Source organism: Bombus vosnesenskii, unplaced genomic scaffold (genome assembly GCF_011952255.1).
Source record: "Bombus vosnesenskii isolate JDL3184/JDL3185 unplaced genomic scaffold, Bvos_JDL3184-5_v1.1 scf7180000013275, whole genome shotgun sequence".
Lineage (NCBI taxonomy): Eukaryota > Metazoa > Arthropoda > Insecta > Hymenoptera > Apidae > Bombus > Bombus vosnesenskii.
In genome coordinates this window covers 301,047-320,433 of record NW_022882933.1, presented here as the reverse complement: position 1 = coordinate 320,433, position 19,387 = coordinate 301,047, and the positions used below count along the sequence as shown (strand labels likewise).

Here is a 19,387-nt window from a genome sequence, read left to right as displayed (position 1 = left end):
CAATGTAGTTCCAGTTGCTCTCTGCCTTGATGGTAAATGGTAGTCGTGTCTTGCTTTACGGTCATTTTCGTTTTATACTTGTGTAATTTCATTATTAGTATCAGTCAAGATTATGGCAGACAAACAACGTGTTTGCATCATTGGATCAGGAAATTGGTAAGTTATTTTTAAGTCTTTGTAAGATTAACGTCTGTAATTACGAAAAATTTGGTCTGTCATTGATTTAGCTGACCGGGCTAAAATTTTATCAGAATCGATCTCCACGTGCTGTAAATAAAAACCAGATAAAGTATCGTACACTTGTTAAATCTACTATATTTTTATTACTAACACCTTTCGATAATACTTGTGTATATTGACAAATATATTTTTAGAAAACTGAATTGTCAAGTTTGGCAGATTCTAACTAGGTCATGTTTTATTATAATTTGTATAATATATTTTTGTAAGGAATGAATGTAAAAATGTTAAAATAAAATAAAAATATTGTGGAAATAACAAGTGTGTAATATGATATTATTCATAAATGATATAATGTGGCGTAAATCATGTATTAATATTTGTAGATTAACTTTATGCTTAGATGAAAAAATTAATTTGCTGAATAATTCGAATGAATCTCTAATATATTTTTATTTGTATTACTATATAAAATGTAAATTAGGAAAATATTATAAGCTTGTTTCCCTGGTAAAAATATACGCAAATTTTCGTGCAAAGATATAGAAAAATGTTATGTAAAACAAATTATTATATAATTTTACTGTATATGTATAATTTCAGGGGTTCAGCTATCGCTAAGATAGTTGGAGCAAATGCCGCCAAACTTAATAATTTTGAGGATCGTGTTACGATGTATGTTTATGAGGAAACTATCAATGGAAAAAAACTAACTGAAATTATTAATGAGACGCATGAAAATGTAAAGTACCTTCCAGGACATAAACTCCCGCCCAATGTGGTAAGTAAGTACTTATGTACATGTTTATCTATACTCTTTCTCGTAATTAAAACAATCATTTTTCATGCTAAGAAATAGACTACAAATATTATATGCATTTTAAAATTGTTCTACATACCTTTATTTTTCGATCAAAGATATGAAGATCTTAATGCTTCAAACCATTAAGTGTTATGTACATAACAGAAATATCTTAGATTACATCGAGTTTCCTACCCAACTTTCATATAAACTTCACATAAATATATCGTATAAATATATCATAACATTCATATAAATATACCAAAACTTTCTAAAATAATATTATATTATTGATAATATTACCCTACACAGTAATATATACTTATTAAATTCTACACCTTATTATTTATTTATTTCACTATCTTTTTACAATATATTTTAATATATGGATACATACGTATTACGGATAATACATATTACACGTTGTGTAACCTTACTATTCTTACTGTTAAATCTATAATTCTGAAACATAAATTAAGCTTACGTAACTCTCGTGAGATCACATGTATCTCATATGTAATCCGTCTCTTTTTCGTACAGAAAGAGTATATATTCATTCCATATATATATATATTCATTCCATATTAGAAATCTGTTTTAATTATTTAAACTTACAAATAAATTAATAGTTTATTAGAGTAATACATAGTTTATTAATGCAGTATAATTATTCTTGATAATTTTGTGAAAAGTTTTAACGAAATACTTTCTACTTTTAATTTTTAATTTAATCCAAAACTGTAACTTTCTTTTCTATATCGCAAATACTTATACGTTATCGTTTAGTTAACGCAACCTATAATTTTAATTTGACTTCCGAGATACACGTCTCAGGATGCACGTTCGTAATTTCTATCTATCGCACGCATATAGATTGTTAACTTTTAGCGTCAGTAGCTTTGTATAGAAAAACCTTGACCATGACGAAGTCTGCTGAAACTATCTATTGATTCGTAAGGTAGTACATTTCTCTAGACGTATTTAAAATGTATATCTAGTGTAATATGTGACCTATCTCTACATCCACATAATAAATTTAATGTTACAAATGATTGAGCCTCTTGATCCTATTTTAAGTTTAATTTTCATTTTGAACTATTTTAAACTGAGTACGTCGGTTAAGGTTACTATAATCTTAATATAAGAGAAATAGGTTAGGAGATTTTCGATTATTTAATGAGTATTTTGTACAGCTATGTATAGTATTTGTATAATAAACTACTCTACTATATTTGGTAAAATGCGACTTTTATTTTATATTAAATATATTGTACTAACAGAATCATCCCTTGGAAAAAAGTAGAACATTAGAAGTAGAAGATTGTATTATTTGTAAATACTAGAAATTACATGATTCATTACGTATATATATTTGAATTGATAATAACTTATGAACATGAATATCTCTTCGCATAATTTTTAATATTTGTAACAAAACTTATCGAAAATCACTCCACGAAACATGTGAATGGAGACAATTATTTTTCTAATTGTTAAAAAAATATATAATTTCTATGCACTGCAAATATAGAAATGATATATAAATATTAACAGTCTATATGTTTCTCATGCTCCAGATTGCAGTTCCTGATGTAGTGAAAGCTGCCGAGGATGCAGATATCCTAATTTTTGTAATACCACATCAATTTATCAATAAAATATGTAGTACGTTATTAGGGAAAATTAAACCTACAGCTGTTGGTCTTTCTTTAATAAAGGTATGATTTTAATTTAGGATTTAGCATTAATAGATTATAAAGTATTGATTCAATCAATGAAATCAGATTTTAAAATTAATTATTTCGGAAACAATGTTTCGGACGAAAAAGCATCGTGCAAAACTTTTTATTTGTTTTGTCATGTAAAATTTAACCTACCAATACTGAAATTATAAGTTTATTAATATTTTTACAGGGTTTTGATAAGAAGGAGGGAGGTGGTATTGAACTTATTTCGCATATAATTACTAAACAACTTCATATTCCTGTTTCGGTTTTAATGGGAGCAAATCTAGCTTCTGAAGTTGCCGAGGAAATGTTTTGTGAAACTACTATCGGTAAATATTTACTGTGTATTTCCAGAACAAATATCATATGTCTTTTAAGAATGACTTGTACTATTTGTTCGAATGCTACCATTAGGAAAAAGATTTAATTTCTGTTGGATATTATAAATGATATTATATTACATACATATAGACATACGAGAAAAAGAATGGGTGAAATCGTTCAAGTATCGTTTCATGTCTGAACGAATAGCGCATAATCTACTTTGTGTTTGCACGTTCATGTAGGTAAAAATTAGGCGAGGAGAAAACATTTTACTATGAACAAATAGAATGAAGCAACTCAAATTTTCCATACTTTTTGAGTAACTTAATCGTTCTCTACCCTGATTAGTGTATATTTTAAATTCTGCAAATTGCAACCATAAAAACTTTTTAAGAACATTTTTATATGCAATATTACAAGACAGCTTCTGACTGTCTTTGTTTATACATTTTCGATTAAATCGAACTGCGAATGTTATATCTTTGTTATTTAATATCTAGGTTGCAAGGACAAAAATATGGCTTCTATACTAAGGGATATAATACAAACGCCATACTTTAGAGTTGTAGTAGTTGAAGATGTTGATTCTGTCGAATGTTGTGGGGCATTGAAGGTAACTATACCATAATATTTTCGTTTTCACATTTATGTTAAATAAATGAAATCTTATAAATATAATAAATCTCACAAATTTATCAGTTTATGTTTTCCTTCTTTAATAGTAGAGATATCTTAAATCATAAGATATTCACTTTAGATACCCTATGGTATCTAAAGTACAAATATCAACAAATTATTAATAACAGAAAAAAATATTTGTGTAATAATATTTTAGTATATAATAGTGTTGTGAAACAAAATAAATATTTTTAATGATACATGATAAGTATAATAATATATATTGAAATGGTTAAGATTACAATAACATCCAGTTAAATGGTTCTGGACGGTGTTATTTAGTAATAAATATCTTTTCCAGTAAACAACATATCTATTGTAAGCTATTCATAAATATTTGCATATCTCAGACTTCAAAGTATACTCAGTCAAGAACTATGTATGTACTTGATTGATGATGAGTTCCATCATACGCTGCATGCGTCACTCGTCTATCGCTGATACATATTGCGCACGAATGAAATTGCGTAATCGCATATTTACATTGTAAACTTAATTTTTCTGCATATATTAATTTTATATTTCAATTTATAACAGAATATAGTAGCCTGCGCCGCTGGATTCGTCGATGGTCTAGGTTTGGGTGATAATACAAAAGCTGCTGTTATCAGATTAGGTCTTATGGAAATGATTAAGTTCGTGGATGTCTTTTTCCCTGGAGGAAAACTTTCTACTTTCTTTGAAAGTTGTGGTGTGGCTGATCTTATCACTACTTGTTATGGCGGTCGCAATCGTAAAGTTTCTGAAGCTTTCGTAAAAACAGGCAAGGTCAGTCTTTGTTAATATATACATATTAATTATCATATAAGTAGTAATGATATAATAACAATTTAGTTTTAAAATAAATAAGACCTTAAAGTAGTACATATAACATAAAAAGTACGCTCATCGCATTGATTAACATTTTCATATCTCATGTTCCAGTCATAGTTCAACTATGTCATTTCCACAAACTACATAATAATGTACGCAGCAGTATATAACAAAATTATACAATTAGATACAGTAAACTATGATATAGAAAATAGTTATGCAATGATGTTCTTTTAAATTCTAATAGAATCGATTTCTACAACCGAATCTACGTTCCAATGACTCAGCCTCAATACGTTCAACACATTCTCATTGTCAGTGTTTCGAAGTCAGCGTAACCTAAACCTACTGACAAAGACAATGAATAGATTAGCGAGAATAAATAAGAAGTGCTATGTTTCTCTCACTTGCTCCCGTTAAATCTATTTTTTTCCTTGTCGACGGGCTTGAGAGTGTATCTCGAAGCTCGAAAGTATTTTAAGAATGAAATCGCTGTTATGTGAGAATTTCAATTCAAGCCTTCTGGCATATTATGATTTAAACGAGCATTACTAGGATAATATATTATATAGAAAACTATGTTATATATTAATTATTTTCTTTACAGACAATCGAAGAATTGGAGAAGGAAATGCTAAATGGACAAAAGTTACAAGGTCCGTTCACTGCTGAAGAGGTAAATTATATGCTAAAAGCGAAAGATATGGAAAGGAGATTTCCTCTTTTCACGGCCGTGCATAGGATTTGTACCGGTGAGATAAAGCCTGCGGAACTAATTGAATACATACGCTATCATCCAGAACACATGTAAGCTTAATTGTCTCCACTATATTTAATGGCGGACTAGTTTAAATATCTGATCTTTATTTTAGAAATTGTTATAGAACGACAAATATTTTATTTGCTATATTGTAAAATTTACTTTCGGAGTTAAAATCACATTAGTATACGGTCACATAAATTTTAGAAATTCAACGAAAAAAATGTTATATAAATATGTAATATTTGTGAGATTTAATTGGGCATCCTATACGAGGTGTGGGATCTAAGCATTAATTTATTTAAAAATTAATATTTTACCATACATCTTTTATCGTAAAATAATAAGTACTCCGTTTAGCCATGGTCCTATTTACTTCTGTAGTTACATGTTCTAATGTGTGTTAAAACCAATTGATAAATCTGTAAAAAGTAACTGAGCACTAACCTGATAATATCTATATATTGTACATAATACGTGTACATATTTGTAAATAGTTATCATGTATGTCGAAATTGAAAGGGCTTATGTACAATTTTTTCCAATGTTATATGCACATATATACGATGAAATGTTTCTGACTTCTATCAAACAAAACGGTTTTTATTTTAAACAATGAAAATAAACGATTATATGTACAATTACGTACAAAAGAGCTCTGATAGCTTCGTAAAAGAGATTATTTTTTTTATATACATAATAAAAACATGAATATTTATCCTATATTTCTATAATATATCATAAGATGTAAAACAAGATTCAAAGGATGTATTTTACTACGTTTTAGTCATTTTCGATCTTTTTAAAGCCATTTTGCCGTGTTAAGTGTATCATAGCTTATTGATGGCAGTGAAACAAATGTATATAAGGTGTCCTAGATTTTGTAGGCAAATATTGTCGTTATATTCTATGGGTTTGAGTAAGAAAATGATATTATAAGAACATAGCATTAATAAGCTTCATTAGAAGCTTTATTGAGCTAAGATCACTGGATCTTTATGTAGCTTTCAAAACATTGAAAGAGAGGATAATTAGTTAACATAAAAACGCGATGATTAATTCATGAAGGTTAAAAAAATTGCACCTTTGTAGAATAATAATTCATTACCTTAATGTTGTCAGTTTCGTATTTACAGTAATGATAAATATTTTGAAACTAATTATCAATAATTGATTAACAATCGTAAGACCGTTATGGTCTTCGCTATTTCTTTCCTTCTATTCTATTCCTCTGCTATTTCTGTTCACATTTTATATTTTTTTTATTATAATTATTTTAATGATGCTTCAAATGACTTATGTTTACATAACATTCTTTTCTTGAATTTTACCCATAAAATATGTTGACAAATTTTAATGGGAAAAATCTGGAACGCCTTGTACAAGAAGTAACATTAGATACCATATTTTGCATGACTGTATATTATTGTTGTTGCAATCTATAGGGGTGTTGCGAAATTTTTTTAATGATTTGTAAGAAATTAATATTTCATAAATAAAATATGTGCATAACATATACATTTCACATTTAGTTGTGTTACAATCAATGTTTCATATTTGTTTTCAAGGCAATGTAGAAGTTTATAAATCCATAAATTATAATCGCTTTTAAAGACATATCTATATCGTAAAATGATGTTATTTATTTTTGATACATATATAAAAAGCAGATTTAATTCGTAATTTCGAGTCAAGAAAAAATTTTTTGCTAATTATTTTCATGTATTTCTATAAATATAAAAAAGTACAATTTTGTTTAAACTTTTTTCAAAATTTCTCACCCCTAAAGAAATATTGGAATTGGGAAAAGGTGATGGGGAATTACTTTTAGATTCTTGACTATTATACAGATCAAAAAGCAATTTCATAAGAAAAATGTTTATCAAATAGATAAGATAGAGTAAAGAGTATTAAAGAAGATAGAGTAAAAAAGGAAACTAACTTAGAAGGACCATGGACTTTTCTGAACTTTACAATACAAATTTAATTATTACTCATCAAAGAGTAAATTGTTGTTTAACTTTGTTTTTTGTTGCCACTTATTTTTGTTTATATTTTGGTTTATATTTTCAATTCTGAAGTAGAGTAATATTATGATAATAATTATAACGCATATAATAATAATTTCAATACACCCTTAATAGCACCTGTGAATCACATACATAGTTAATATCTTCTTAAGTGCGCAAAGTATATACGAAACGTAAAGCAGAACATTGATTATTAATAAAACAAAGTAGTAATAGGTCAAAATGTAATGTGTTATGCGTTGTTATATATTTTAATGAAAAGTTTACAAGGATTGTTGTATGTTAGAAATTAAGAAGAGCCTACAAATATATATTTTAGATATCTTGATCTTGTGCTTTTCAATAGTTCGTTATAAATTGTTGTATCATAGAACTAAAGTTGACTTGAACAGTGTAACATAAAACGTAACAAATATATGACTATTACTTGTTAATTGATAAACATTTGTTTAGAATTATATTTGTCCTCTTTCCAAGGCCTTTAATTCCGACTTTCGTAACTATAGTAATAATATAATTTTTTTTTACTAATAACAAACATTATCAAATACTCATTTTTTACAATAACATGGTAATATGGTTTCAGTAATCATAGGTAGATACAGTATTTCACATATTTCAATTTGTATTGTGTATGTTTAAGGGTTAAAAACACATGCTGTGTACAAGAGTAATGCTCATCATAATTAAAGGTATGCAAAAGATTTATTAGTTTTAATTATATTTGCTTCATATTTAGGGACAACGACGTTATTGCAACAATACTACAGCTACCTTCACTAAGATGTCGTCTGTGAAGATTATTTAGAAGAGACGAAAGAAGATATACGCGCGTTATATTGATTTAACTCTTCATGGTCAAATTCAGCTAAAATATGAATACCATACCGATCTGAATTAATTTCCAGTGATTGAACACTGATAATGTAATCAAAACAAATGTGTAAAAATTCAAAATGAAATTGGTAATCGCTTATTTTCAATTTCGCGGCATACATCCGTGTGTCTTTTGCTAGCTTTATTTTAAAATATTATATTTTATCAATATTTTACGATTAGTATTCCTTAGTAAATATTTCAAGAGCTGAAAGTATCTAATTAACTTGTAAAGTCTTATTGTTTATGTATTATTATTTGTTGTATGATATACCATCAAAATGGTTCTTTACTTTGCTGGCTGAGAGTTAGGGTAGATATACGACCGCAAAGGGTTAAAAAACAGTTTTAAGATAATTTAGATTTTTATATAAATATGGTATATAATTACTGTACGACGTAACAGTAGTCATAATGATTTGATCCAACGCGACAAAACTTACGATGTAAATTTGTTAACGTCTCGATAATAAGGAGATTGAGTAATGGTAATTTGGTAATGGATACTTCTCCGTCCTTTTCTTCTTTTTTATTATTTTGGAAAACTACAAAATATTTATTTGCACATATTTTTCGAATGCACATAATATGACTTCATAAAAGTGTTTCTTTATTATTTAATGTTAATATTACGCTCAGCAGTTATTTTATAAGAATTTTTCGTTTTATTCTGAAACTTAAAATTCAAAAGACTGCCTTGTAATGTTAGAACCTTCGAGATATATATTAAGTATTATTATTAAGTTGCCACTATTTTTAGCATTTATTCTGGCCACGGTCTGCTGTTGCGTTTATATTGGCCTTGGTCCAGAACAATGAATGCCAACCGTTAGAAAATAATTTGCGATCGTTACTAAGGTCAATGAAGGCTGAAGTTAGTTTGTAAGTTAGTTGGTCAGTCAGTCAGTCAGTCAGTCGTACACCGGCGTTCGAAAATAAGCAAATTTGTGATACTTTGACCGTGCATAGAGTATTCTATACCCTCGTGAGTTTGTAAATTCTAAGCCAGTTGTACATTAAAAGCTACAAAATGACTACAGAAGGAAAGAAGAGGGTATGCATTGTAGGAAGCGGCAATTGGTACGTGTATGAGATTTTTTCTCTTCTTTTTTTTTTATACATTTGTATTGAAGGTTTCTCAAAGTATAATGTAATATCATTTATAATAAATCATATTATATCTTCACTTATTATTTTTATATTTATTTTTTATTTTTACTTTCTACAATTTTTTTTTCTTCACTTTTCATCAATATTTGCATTGACGTTTGTATACAATTTTAGGGCTCGATTAGCTATATATATATATATATATATATATATATATATATATAGAGAGAGAGAGAGAAAGAGAGAAATGACAGTCTTACAATCTATTTTACACAAAACTACATATTATAAGATAATTGGAAGTTTAGTTATCTTATATAATTCTTTTTACTTTGTACTTCAGGGGTTCAGCCATTGCAAAAATTGTAGGTGCCAATGCAGTCAAATATAACAACATATTTGAAACACGCGTGACAATGTATGTTTACGAAGAAATAGTGAACAGTCAAAAGTTGACTGACATCATAAATCAGTTGCATGAAAACGTGAAATATCTTCCTGGGCACAAATTGCCAGAAAATATTGTAAGTTTCATTTCATTTAAAAGTGTGTATATTTTTTTCTGAGTGTATCGACATTATTAACTTTTCTTTCTTTTAACGTTCAAATCATTCCTGTCATTTTTATGTTAAGTGTATCGTATGTTTCTATTAATTTTTCATTAAATAATTTTAATAAAAAGTTCTATGAAGAATTGGGATTTGATCAATAGGAATACTTACATGAATTAAGTGATTATTATATACCTATTCTACCAATTCAATTACTAGGAGAGATGTTAGGAGAGATAAAAAATAAGTAAAGTAAGTAAGAAAATTCATAGTTTTTGTAAAATTGTTCTTCAATTTTATTCCTTTTCGTTGTCTATATTGTGATAACACAAATTTTGTTCAAAATTCAAGAGTATATCATAAAGTGACGAATTAAAAAAATTATATCTTTATTCGATATGTTCAACAAACTATCAATTTTAACATAACATTACATGAGTGAGAAATGTACAAAAGATAATACATTATTTAATACGAAATCATTCATTGATGAATTATTGAAGGCATTCAATAATCTGTGGTTGTGCGTACGTAAACCTTTCCAGAAGGCATTGATACTTTGTCTACTCCTTTGGGGAAAAGTTTAGTGAGTTCTTCATCTTTCACAGTTGGAAGTATCATAACTTTTTCACCAGGCTGTAATTACACAGTGAAATATATTTTTATAAAGTCACCGCAAAATATATCCTAGGTAAATTGTTAATTATTATTAAAATATTCGCTATTGTCGTTACGCTATATCTACCATCGCGCTATCCAAATAATAAAAAACATACAAATAATACTAACTTCTAATAAAGCTGTATAATTAATGAGCATGTAAAAAAGAAAGCTTTTCTTACCACCCAGTTAGCAGGGGTTGCTATTTCTGGTCTCTTATGGACAAGTTGTAAGGAATCTATAACTCTCAGTATTTCACTATAAATTATATAAAAATCATTAATACGTTTATCCTATAATACAAATATTAATTACAGGTATTAATTAACTAATTAACAAGTATTATTCTATAGTAAAAAAAAAAAAGAACTTACTCTACGTTGCGTCCAGTGGACGTTGGATAATGCATCGATAAACGTAAACGATGATCGGGGCTTATAATGTACAAAGCACGAACAGTTAGAGCTTTCTCCGGATCATCTTTGCTGTCTTCGTCGATCATATCCAACTTCACTGCCAGTTTACGATCATGATCGGCAAGAATTGGGTATGGGAAGTCCCCAGGAATGTCCTTGCAATATGATTTAATATCCTACAATAAACAAAATTATAGAAAATAAAAATATATATTCGCATAAAATGGCATAAATCGAGTACAAATATACACCATCTTTATGTACGCAGGATACAAAAAAAGATATGTCAAACAAATATTAATAACTACAATGAGAACTGATACAAAGCGCTAGTTGGCCCATTAAAGCAAAGTAAAATTAATACGAACTTTATAAGATAATAAATTTAATTTCTTAGTAGACTGACAATCTTTTATCGAAATGAAATAATTATGTAAAGTAGAGTGTTAACATGTAATGATAATACTAATAGTTTGTAATTATTCTTTCTGTATCTCGTATTTCAATTAGAACTTTTTAATGGTACTTCAATATCAAGTTTATAACATTTTATTCTTATTTTTACCTACGAATATATATTGACAAAGTTTGCATGATAACTGTTCGAATACTCTATTATAAGCATTGCAAACGATATTATAATCATTGTTTACAAGAAGATCACCTAATTTATTCTATGCACACACATGAAACGAAATCATTTATAATGTGCATATGTAATCTTTGAGAATGACGCTGCAGCATACAGAATACTCTTCAAATTGTAATTGTAATAACAAAGCGCAACATCTATCGTCTCGGCAAATATTGAAGAATATTTTTGATACTAACATTAACCCAATCAATATGATCCTGTAGTTTGTCAACGGAATGAGCTAATAGTTTTGTGTTTCGGCGTGCAAAACTGGATTGATGCACTGCTAAACGACCCAATTCGGTGGTGCAAACCGGTGTAAAGTCAGCAGGATGAGAAAATAGAACGACCCATCTATAATAAGGAGTAGAAAAAAAATAAGAAAGAAGGTTTTATAAATATTCACAATTTGTAATTCTATATATGAATTACATTTCTCTCTTACTTTGTAACATCATTGAAATTCGTTTTTTACAGTGTATATTACCACACTCACGATAAACGTATATTACACTTGATACGATAATAATTTTTTCATTCAATTTCCAGATTTAAAAATTTCTATGTCTGTCATACTTAAAAATATAGTCTGATAAGCTACGTACAAACATTACGTAATGATTTAAGATAAAATGTACTCTGAAAATACTGTTTTAATTTCACCGTTGTTTTCTCTTTAGTTTCGTGTTTATTAACCTTAATTATTCATAGACAATATTAGATTACTCGTATTCAATATCACACAACCAAAGCACAGAAGTGGACACGATAATGAATCATATGTTATTGTTACTTTTTTAGAATGTAACGCGCTCAGTTTCATGACAGTAGAATAATATTACCCACAAAACAGTAATGGCTATTAAAACGATAATTACGAACGCGTATTACTTACAACTTACCGTTTTCCTTGTTATTAAATAGTAAATCTTATAAATTAAGATTTATGAAAGATAACGTATTTGAGAATTATCGGTATTTGATTGCGAATTAATTAGTTTCATTATAAATATTTAATGTGTCTATACACACGTAAAGAGAAGAGAGATAGAGACAGCTTCTCTGTAAATAGCGTGAAATTATGAAAACAACATTTCTAAAATAAGTAACAAACTTCAGCTAAAGCATAAAATTTAAAAAAAATACATTCATTGTTAATATTGTTCGTATTATTCTATCAAACTTCGTGGAATATTAACGTACACGAAATCAGTTTCAAACTAGATCTGTGTGTAACCTTCCTCATCGTTTCACTATTTGTATTGTTTTTTTTTTCTTAATACTTAGCTTAAACTGACTAATGTTTAGGATACAAATATGTATAACAGCGTGCCGGATATGCGTAATAGTAACAACAGTAGCAATCTGTTATATAGTTTCCGCTACCTAATCAACTATACAAAATCTTTTATCAAATTTCTGAGAAATTCTATAGCAAATCAAAAGACGAATAAATAAATATAATTCCACTTACGAATCTCCCTGCCAATCGTAAAAATTAATTTTCCCCTTAGTAGAGTCAATTTCAAAATTGGGAAACATCGAATTAAGCCTCATGATTAATCTCTTAAAACTTTATATCTAACAGATCTCACTTTAGATAACGATTTCTGAAGAGCTGTCGTTACGATTTACTAGTGTCAGTACTTATGTGTTATTGCTATACGCACGTACAATGTACGAATTAAGCGCTAGCAGCGCTATTTAAGCATAACAGCTCTTCTCCCCTCTTTTGCCGCAATCGGTATAACTGACGTGTTATCTACGCGTTATCCACGTTAATATATGGCAATTAGTAAACATGTTTCTTCTAAGGATATGCCAACTTCTCCTTACTGGCAATAATGCGTGGGTGGAAAATCAAAGAATTTCGTTTACTATTAACTTACATACTCTTATTGTTACATACAAAGGAAGCTGTTCTAGCATAAAATCTTGCTGCTTATGTTTTTTCATTTCGCTAATTGCTTAGGAAGATCTGTGAAAAAAGAGCCAGGAGTCCATGGTCTAAACATCCGTAACGTTAATTGTTAAATATGAAAAAGGAATTTGACTTTTACCTTTCGTATCCTTGAATAACGTATCCTTAAATAACGTTACTTCATCGTGCTTCATACAAGATTAGATCGTCGAATCTATTCTTAAACTAGAATCTAAGAACGATGGAAAAACTTTCTGAACAAAAAGATCTACAGGTTTATCTTTGTATGTGTATTCGACATAGGAAAGTATAGTTGAATTACTATGAAAACTCTATTTAGGTATTTTGTAAATATAGAAAGAACGAAATCCTATAAGAGCCAATTGTGATTGTCAATTATGAATTTAGCTAATACATATTAAAGAGTAAAAAATAAAAATTTCGACGAATAAAAATTGTAGATTTAGACAGAGCTCCTAAATTGATCAAGAATTTAAGATACAAGATCTTTTTACCTTTATCATATAGATGTGGATAACGAGCATGCCTGGAAATAGCAAACTATCTGCTAACGTACGTTTATATAGTATATAATTATCATATACGAGTAGGTTTGTATCTTATTGCGTTCTTACACGATCAATGTAGATCCGTGTCATGCGAGACGTTTAGCGAGTATATCGTGAGCTATGAATCTAATGTTATCTAATGGATCTATGCGTTCGTATTTTTATTTTATTTAAATTTCACTGGCACATAAGTTTTCTATAGATACAGATTTAGAAAAAAGATTTTAATAAATATATGTAATAACTATAAATCTAATAAATATATATAAAAATCGTTCGCCATAATCTTTCATAGGGGATTACGGAAACTGAATGACCTTAAGATTATAAAGATTATTATAGAATTTATCAAATTAATGATATATTGGAATCTTTTCTATCATTCAACACAATCGCTCCTCCCACTAACTGTCCGATAAGTACTTACTTCCTTCGTACTAACTGATGTTGAATCTACCGCCACTGAGAAACGTATACGCATTAAATAAATCTGACTGTTACAAGAAAAAACGTAGCATCCAACAAGTGTGATGCACATTGTTTTAGTAAAATCCTTTTAAACAGTCATCGACAAATATGTGTTATGTGTTATGTCGAAGGATTCCCAGGAAATTTTGTTCAATCAGTTGTTGCTACATTTTAAGTAACAAAATATTTAAAATTTTATTAAAACGCTATAAATTTATTGCTTTGTTGATTAAAACATGAACCGTCATTTAACCGCGTACATTCTTCATAAAATGATTAACCCGACACTTGACTCAGAATAGCTCTTAATGTCTATTTTTCGAACGTATCCCATTTTTCACCTAACGGTACATTTAATACATCTCGCTACAATAGCTTTCATCTTCTCACCAATGTCAAGTTTGTCCTACTATTAATAAAAAAATCGGATATCCTATCTATATCCAATTCTAGAATAAGTAGCAGCAAATAATTTGATTAAAAACTCAGGAGTATATCATAAAGCGACGAATTAAAAAAATTATATCTTTATTCGATATGTTCAACAAACTTTCAATTTTAACATAACATTACATGAGTGAGAAATGTACAAAAGATAATACATTGTTTAATACGAAATCATGCATTGATGAATTATTGAGGACATTCGATAATTTGTAGTTGTGCAGATGTAAACCTTTCCAGAAGGCATTGATACTTTGTCTACTCCTTTGGGGAAAAGTTTAGTGAGTTCTTCATCTTTCACAGTTGGAAGTATCATAACTTTTTCACCAGGCTGTAATTACACAGTGAAATATATTTTTATAAAGCCGCCGCAAAGTATATCCTAGGTAAATTATTAACTATTATTAAAATATTCGCTATTGTCGTTATGCTATATCTACCATCGCGCTATCCAAATAATAAAAAATATACAAATAATACTAACTTCTAATAAAGCTGTATAATTAATGAGCATGTAAAAAAGAAAGCTTTTCTTACCACCCAGCTAGCAGGGGTTGCTATTTCTGGTCTCTTGTCAACAAGCTGTGAGGAATCTATAGCTCTCAATATTTCACTATAAATTAAATAAAAATCATTAATACATCTATCCTATAATACAAATATTAATTACAGGTATTAATTAACTAATTAACAAGTATTATTCTATAGTAAAAAAAAAAAGAACTTACTGTACGTTGCATCCAGTGGACATTTAAAAAATCCGGATATCCTATATTATATCCAATTCTGGAATAAGTGGTAGCAGACAAAATACTTATCAGTTATCTAGTTGAACAGTGTCACGCTAATCAATTGTTAAGTATTTCATCAGGTCTTAAAGATGTTGATTAGATTGAAAAATGATGTAATTCATGTGGCTATTTTCGAATTCATGCAAAATAAGTTTAACGAAGATTATACACACATATAAAATTCAATGCATCTTCATCTTTGGATAACAATAAATATTCAGTTTTATATGCGCGCAAGTAAGTTCCTAATGAACATATTCTAAATATCAAAATACAACACGATACATAATTGCAAATTGTTAAGACCAGTTTCATTATCAACCGACTCCGCGTATCAACAATTTGATAGAGATAAGTTTGCAATTTTACGTAACTCCAATAAAAAATAGAGTATATTAAATGACCACGAAAGTCATTTCGCTATTCCAATTTCTACACGTATCATCAGCTAGCTGGTTATTTTTTACTTCTCTCATTGCGAAGCATTAAAAATCATACAAACTCATCTCATTGTCAGTGAAAGCGGAAATATAATCTCTTAACACGATGATTAGACGTATCTATAGCGGAGCTGAATTAACGATATTTTTTTGGCGTAATCTGCCACTTTACTTGCGAAACCTTACATACGAATATGTATACGAGCTGCGTAAAAGAATTGGGGACAAACTTTAGTAACATATAGTACACATCAAAATAAGCAGAAAGATCTTAAGACACGTTGGTTCGAAAGCCATTAATTAATAAACTAAAAAGAATTGTGAGAAAACTCAACGAATTGTGTACGTTGAAATGAACAGGGAAAATATTGAATATATATTGTAAACTTTACAGGTATGCGGAAGTAATATTTTACTGACAAAAATATCTTGTAACACCGAAACTAATGGTTTTTTGATCCATGTTTATCATGACCGTTTTGCTCGCTTTCATGAATACTACATGTCTGTCCCCAATTCTTTCGTACACCCTGTATTTGTATTATATCTAGTATTATTATTAGCATTATTTTCTCGTCTTATTTTATATACGCTTCTAAAATTAATCCTATGCTGCAAAAATAACTAACGATTTTTTACGATTAAACCAAAGAAGAGCAAATATTGTAAACTCGATAGCATGGACGATAAGAATTATTCGTTTTTAAAATTATTTTCTCGGAAACGACGTATCACGTCACGAAATTGAATAAATTTTGTATCTTCGTGCTTATTTCAATTACATCAGATTGCATCATTGGCAGACTCCGCAATGCTAATAATAAATAATAAATAATAATTTAACTAGCTAATTAATTAACTTAGCTAATAAAAAATAATTTAACATAGAATGACTCATTTTTATTATATCATTCGTGCTTTGCGGCAAGTTTGTTTTTCTTTCGTATTCTTTGCGACTTCAAATTTATAAACTATATCTTTTAAGAAGCTACTCTAAAGATTTCATTAGAAATTTATCTAGCTTCAGAACAAAAATAATAAATCCATCGATCTTAATCAATAACGATATGAAAGTCTTAGGATAAAAGTCATTTTTTCATTCATTATTTACTGCTAATTTCAAGGTCTTTTTAATCGGTCAGATATATGATTAGATGTGTGTTGAGTCATTTAAGAAACGATACGAATTACTTAATAAACACCACATTAATTTGATATGCAATTTTAAGGTTGCCGTCCCAGACGTCGTTGAAGCTGCCAAAGACGCGGATATTCTTATTTTTGTAATACCTCATCAGTTTATACGAACACTATGTGCAACATTGCTCGGTAAAATTAAACCAACCGCGGTTGGTGTATCGTTAATTAAGGTATTTATTGTTAATTAGATCTTATCAAGTATCTTATTCAATCGTTATTCGTTATTAAAGATGTTTAATATCTATCAAGGGTTTCGATCGAGGTGATGGAACGAATATCGAATTAATTTCTAAAATCATTGAAAAAAATTTAAGAATCCAATGTTACGTTTTAATGGGAGCAAATCTAGCTAACGAAGTTGCCGAGGAGAAGTTCTGTGAAACAACTATTGGTAATTATTATCCGACTTATATGATTTAATATTCGATATTATTGTTATATACTAATCACAATTGCTTTTCATTATTTATAGGTTGTAGAGATAAACGCTTGGCCCCAGTGTTAAGGGACCTTATTCAAACTCCTAATTTCAGAGTTGTAGTTGTTGAAGACTGTGAAGCTGTTGAAGTATGTGGTGCCTTGAAGGTATGCAATTATATATATATAAGTCCTAATATTAATAAAATAATGCTCTTTCTTATTTGTGTTTGGTATATTGTGACGCTTATGTTTAATTTATGCGAGTATACTTTACATATACGTTTCAGAATATCGTGGCATGTGCCGCTGGTTTCGTAGATGGTATGGGACTAGGTGATAATACAAAAGCAGCTGTTATCAGATTGGGATTAATGGAAATGGTCAAGTTCGTAGACACATTTTACAGTGGCTCGAAACTTTCAACGTTCTTCGAAAGTTGCGGTGTAGCAGATTTGATAACTACTTGCTACGGTGGAAGAAATCGCAGAGTTTGCGAGCAATATGTTAAAACTGGAAAAGTATACATTTCATTTATTCGTATATTGTTTATTTTACATCTTCTATACCTCGTTTCATCTGAGAAAGTGAATTAAATATTTCATAAAATTATCGTATGTTTCCTACTAGACTATTAGGCAGCTCGAAGAAGAACTTTTAGGTGGTCAAAAATTGCAAGGACCAGCCACAGCTGATGAAGTTCACGGAATGCTAAAAGCTAAGAATTTGCTAGAAAAATTCCCGTTATTTACTGCTGTACACCGCATCTGCACTGAACAAATAAGACCAGCAGATTTACTTGACCAAATTCGTAACCATCCTGAACATGTGTTAGTATTAAACTACGTTTATTTGTTACTTATGTATCCATTAAATCTCACAAATCAAGTTTACAAAATGAATATCTCATTAGGTTTGCACCAAAAACATTGTATATGTACTAAGTATTGTCCTCATCTTCCCTTTTTATCATTTTTTGTGTTGAGAAACTGTAAAAATTGTTTTTTAACAAGTACAAAACCCACTTATATCGGGTGAGATAGATATCGGCCGTATATACGGATGAGATGCTGTATCATATAGAAATGTACAAACATAGGTGAGAACTGATTAACACATTCCATCAATATAAAAGGATAACATTCCAAATAAGTAAGTACCCCTTCAATATAGATGTTTTTATCATAAATATGATTTGCAAATTGTATGTCATTCGGTTGAAAATAATTAATGTAATAATATTGTTAATAAATATTAACAAATTATTTTCGTACTTTTTAGGATGAAGGTCGATGGTGGTAACTGAATGCTATAAGTTACGGAATGTAAACATCTTGACAGCTCCAAAAAAACACATAGAAATCATTAAAAGGAAAAATCAATTATTAGAAAAATGTAATATTACAGATATTTTGCAATAATTAGTTATAATTGGCTACTGTTTTTCTCCTGATGATTAATATACAATTGTTCTATAAAATACGTGATAAGATATTGTACTTTATTTATTCCTAGAATAATCCATAATTTGTGCAATGAGTCTTTGAAAATATTGGAAATAGCTATTTAATATTCA

At 28.8% G+C, this 19,387-nt stretch overlaps 4 protein-coding genes and 1 long non-coding RNA gene across 6 annotated transcripts; 3 read left to right on the top strand and 2 right to left on the bottom strand.

Moving 5' to 3' along the window:
- Window positions 1-8,245, top strand: LOC117231866 (glycerol-3-phosphate dehydrogenase [NAD(+)], cytoplasmic-like). Its single transcript, XM_033490728.1, has 8 exons — window positions 1-156; window positions 784-961; window positions 2,560-2,700; window positions 2,897-3,038; window positions 3,534-3,646; window positions 4,249-4,479; window positions 5,132-5,331; window positions 8,054-8,245. Exons 1-8 carry the CDS (start codon window positions 113-115, stop codon window positions 8,109-8,111), a joined length of 1,107 nt encoding a protein of 368 aa, XP_033346619.1. The 5' UTR covers window positions 1-112; the 3' UTR covers window positions 8,112-8,245.
- Window positions 8,246-8,857: 612 nt separating this feature from the next.
- LOC117231867 (glycerol-3-phosphate dehydrogenase [NAD(+)], cytoplasmic-like) lies at window positions 8,858-19,298 on the top strand. Of its 2 annotated transcripts, none has more exons than XM_033490729.1 (8): window positions 8,858-9,270; window positions 9,644-9,824; window positions 17,424-17,564; window positions 17,644-17,785; window positions 17,867-17,979; window positions 18,102-18,332; window positions 18,442-18,641; window positions 18,725-18,990. In XM_033490729.1, exons 1-8 carry the CDS (start codon window positions 9,221-9,223, stop codon window positions 18,753-18,755), a joined length of 1,089 nt encoding a protein of 362 aa, XP_033346620.1. In that variant the 5' UTR covers window positions 8,858-9,220; the 3' UTR covers window positions 18,756-18,990. The 2 variants fall into 2 exon arrangements, with proteins under 2 accessions (XP_033346620.1, XP_033346622.1); XM_033490731.1 differs by lacking the exon at window positions 18,725-18,990 and adding an exon at window positions 19,093-19,298 and having other exon boundaries at window positions 8,860-9,270.
- On the bottom strand, window positions 10,224-13,261 carry LOC117231869 (peroxiredoxin-6-like). Its single transcript, XM_033490733.1, has 5 exons — window positions 13,036-13,261; window positions 11,759-11,915; window positions 10,886-11,103; window positions 10,694-10,769; window positions 10,224-10,487 (listed from the first exon to the last, which is right to left on the bottom strand). Exons 1-5 carry the CDS (start codon window positions 13,116-13,118, stop codon window positions 10,359-10,361), a joined length of 663 nt encoding a protein of 220 aa, XP_033346624.1. The 5' UTR covers window positions 13,119-13,261; the 3' UTR covers window positions 10,224-10,358.
- LOC117231872 lies at window positions 10,455-11,000 on the top strand. The gene is made up of 2 exons (XR_004493035.1): window positions 10,455-10,542; window positions 10,829-11,000. It is a non-coding gene; the product is annotated as an uncharacterized LOC117231872 (long non-coding RNA).
- On the bottom strand, window positions 15,031-15,749 carry LOC117231871 (peroxiredoxin-6-like). The gene is made up of 3 exons (XM_033490735.1): window positions 15,692-15,749; window positions 15,501-15,576; window positions 15,031-15,294 (listed from the first exon to the last, which is right to left on the bottom strand). The coding sequence occupies exons 1-3, from the start codon at window positions 15,712-15,714 to the stop codon at window positions 15,127-15,129; spliced, it is 267 nt and encodes an 88-aa protein (XP_033346626.1). The 5' UTR covers window positions 15,715-15,749; the 3' UTR covers window positions 15,031-15,126.
- Window positions 19,299-19,387: the final 89 nt, after the last annotated feature.